This window comes from Ctenocephalides felis, unplaced genomic scaffold (genome assembly GCF_003426905.1).
Source record: "Ctenocephalides felis isolate EL2017-DRISC unplaced genomic scaffold, ASM342690v1 CF-g0.4_SCAFFOLD_01492, whole genome shotgun sequence".
NCBI lineage: Eukaryota > Metazoa > Arthropoda > Insecta > Siphonaptera > Pulicidae > Ctenocephalides > Ctenocephalides felis.
This window is the reverse complement of record NW_020537646.1, coordinates 31,352,432-31,355,962: the sequence shown is the minus strand read 5'-3', so window position 1 is coordinate 31,355,962 and position 3,531 is coordinate 31,352,432. Positions and strand designations below refer to the sequence as shown.

Sequence of the window (3,531 nt, the reverse complement as noted above, 5' to 3'; positions counted from 1 at the left end):
ACTCATATTTTAATTATACTGTAATTCGATATTTAAAAAGAAAAAAATTGCTAACCATATTTAATTGACATATTTTGCTATAATGAGCAAGTAAAATTACAGAGTTTGAGTTGGTAATAACTTCTTTGTGGTAGGTTTGATAAGAAATTTGAACCACGTTCTGATAAATTACTCATCAATTTAAAAATATAAAAATTATTACATATAAAAAAACTGAACTGACCTTCGGAAAATTTCGTCGTTTTATCGTCTGAAGAGTTTCTTCGGCTGTCGGTGGTGATGAACATTGAAAGTCCACCTCATCACGACTCGTAACATTGATATCAGAAAATGTTTGTAATTTAACTACAGGCTATAATATAATAAAATACATTTAATTTAACTGATATTTAGGACAACATTAATTAACTTTCCAAGGTAATAATTATAATACATTACCGAAAACCATTTAGTTTTTGAAACGAAGATAATATATAGTTTATTACTACTTCTATTGGATATAAATGTTGAATATTGACCCTTAAGCGGTTACATAGTAAAATAGCTAAAATTTCAGAAATCTGATCATATTTTATTTATCTATCGCTAAAAATGTTTTTCTTGATAATTAGCTTTTGGAAGTATGTACATTCAATTTGTGGCAAAAAACGACTAAAGTTTACTATATATAGTATACAAGTATCAATTTACCTGTGGTGGTTCTGGATCCGAAACTGATCGAAAATGTTCTATTTTCACAACAGTTGGTTCGAGATTATGTCCACATTTTCCACCTGTTAATGAAAATTGGAAATATTGTTAATATAACTATTCACATTAATTTGCTGTTTAAATAAATAGTAATATTTAATCTCATTTATAATTTTAAAGTAGAAATATAATAAAAACGCATGAACTACAAATTTTGAACACAGTGCATATGCAATGACTCATTTCAAATATCTTTTTTAAATTTGAGAGTTTTGAAAACTATAAAAGCTCACAACATTTCTATATTGCTTAAAATTGAACCATTTCTATATTGCTTAAAATTGAACCATTATTTAAATGTAACAAAATCTATCATAGTTGTCTGTTTGATTGTGTTGTAATTTAAAATACATATATTTTTTTCTATGGAAGTTTTAGTACTAGTATATGTAATAACTTATATTTCTGATTAGAAAATTCTAATATATGTCCCAAAACAATGCATTTACAATAAATAAAAACAATAAATTTAATAAAATATTTCGAAATTACCTTAAGTTAATCTCATTCTCATATTACTATTTTAGGAGCTGTTCTATTTTAAAAAGTCTAAATATTAATAAGGTTGTCAAATATCTCCCTTCCGCCTTTTTGTATTATAAACCAAGAGAAAAAAAGCGGAAGGGAGATATTTGACAACCTAATATATATGTTCTCGGTTATATATCGTATTTATTACATACATTTATAAATAGAATTTCTTCATTAAATGTAAAAAACCTCAATTTTAATTAAATTTTTATTTGACAATTTGAAAGTATTCCAGGTCGGAATTGTTAATATTGATATAACAAATTTGAAATTCAGAAATTCGACAGTATTAGTAATAATTTCAGTAATAATTAAAATATTATGTAATAATTTATTGGTAATAGTTTAAAAAACGAAACAGCAGAAATCATTAAATTAAATCATTAAAAAACACACAGTTTGGATTCCGAAGTTTTCTTTTTCTAAATTGGAGGATTTATTACAAAGAACAATAGTATAAATATTATTAAACATTTTCTCGGTTATATATATCGTATTTTCTGCATTTTGTAATTTAATTATTAAGAATCGGAATTATTAATATTAATATGACTAAGTTAAAATTCAGGAATTCGCTTTGTTAGTCAGTTGATATTTAATAATACGAATAACAATTTTTTAATACTATTGACTATTATTATTTGCTATTAACTATTGGTTATTAATAATTTATTGGTAATACTTTTAAAAATAAAAAAACAGAAATCATTAAATAATATGAATTAGAGAATAGTATTGTAAAAATGATAAAAGCAGAGTTGTACATTATAATAACTGCTATAAAAATAATGAATTAGTTGATTTTCCAGGTGAATAATCATTTGCATCAAATAATTATTAATTAAAAATTTCAAATCATCAAAAAATTGTGGGAATAATTTGCAAAATACCGGAGTGTTAAATAAACTAAGTACCAATCAAATAGTAAATTTTCACCTGCTCGTCGTCAAGCTCATTACTCGGAAAGGAAGAAAATGAGCTATCTTCACTCATTTCGTCAATGATGACATCAGCTCTCGTTTTCTTGGTGAATTCTATGGGTTGTTGTCTCAAAACAACACTATCTCTAGCTGATGGAGTCGCATCTATGGCTACTGACACTTTATTTGGTTTTTCGGTATAAGTTGCTGATATCGGATTAGAGGTCGTTGGATTAGGAGCAGTGGCGTTGGCGCTCACCTGTAATAGAATTACATAAAATACAAATTTGAAATTTATTTCTGAATATTGTTTATTATAGCACACATTCTAAGCATTGCTCCACCGATCGAAAGTAAAAATTTTATTGCACTTGAGTACGAAACTGGTAATCACTCTGTTATTATATATGTAACAATACTTCGTAATAGTTATAAACAAAAGTTTCCATTTTGTGAAGGCAAAAAAGTATTGACCCAGAATTTAAATATAATTGATTTCATATAAATACAATTGAATTTTAATACATTCTATTAAAAATTTTCGAAATATTTTCCTTTTACTTACAAAATTCACTGGTGCTTTCAATGATCCAGTCAACGCCCCTCGTTTGGCATTCGGTTTTGGCAAATGTGATTGCTGAAAAAATTAAATTAATTAAAAAACATTGTTTAAAACATTATTATTGTATTTTATTATATGAATGCAGATAACATGATTGAGCACACTCTTCTTAGCTATGAATTTTTTATTTGTAATAATTTTTGGTTTATCACTGAAAAATGTGAAAAAGAAATTTCAATATTAAAAACCATATGAAGTATTTCAAATAATGTTTTTTGGAATACTCCTATAATGTTGATCGTTACATTATTAGGAGTTCTACACGATTACACATTTTTAAATATAATTTGGTTGTAGTGAAAATTTGAACTAGAATTTATTGCTATTGTGTGAGTTGTAGGTGAAACTTCATTTGCGTAATTTAGCAAATTACTACAATATTAAATAATTCCAATAAATCTTATAAAATAATATACTGTCGTGAAGAAATATTTTCAAAAGTAACAGTTTAAAGACAGAAAAACCCGCCAATAGATAAAAATTTCAACAATTTTCATTAATATATGTTCAGTCATATTTCAGTTTCATCATACCAATTTTACAATATTGTAACGACAATCGGTATGTCGTCAAAAGGGTTGCATAACCACCAGTGCAATGACGCTCCCCACCACGCCAATAGGGATGCCAATATAAGGTCCAGTCTGGGTTTGAAAAATAGCATTAAGAATTGTATCATCCTCTGAAGAGGTCAGTGGGTCCAAGCGC

The 3,531-nt window shown here is 26.4% G+C and overlaps 1 protein-coding gene across 1 annotated transcript in view; it reads right to left on the bottom strand.

Moving 5' to 3' along the window:
• Positions 1-224: 224 nt before the first annotated feature.
• Positions 225-3,531, bottom strand: part of LOC113371120 (neuroligin-4, Y-linked-like) — a gene marked incomplete at its 5' end in the record, with an annotated part of 57,253 nt that continues 53,946 nt past the window's right edge. Inside the window, 4 exon segments of the mRNA XM_026611766.1 lie at positions 225-352; positions 691-773; positions 2,218-2,460; positions 2,767-2,838. Of these exon segments, the coding sequence (XP_026467551.1) occupies positions 735-773; positions 2,218-2,460; positions 2,767-2,838 (354 nt within the window).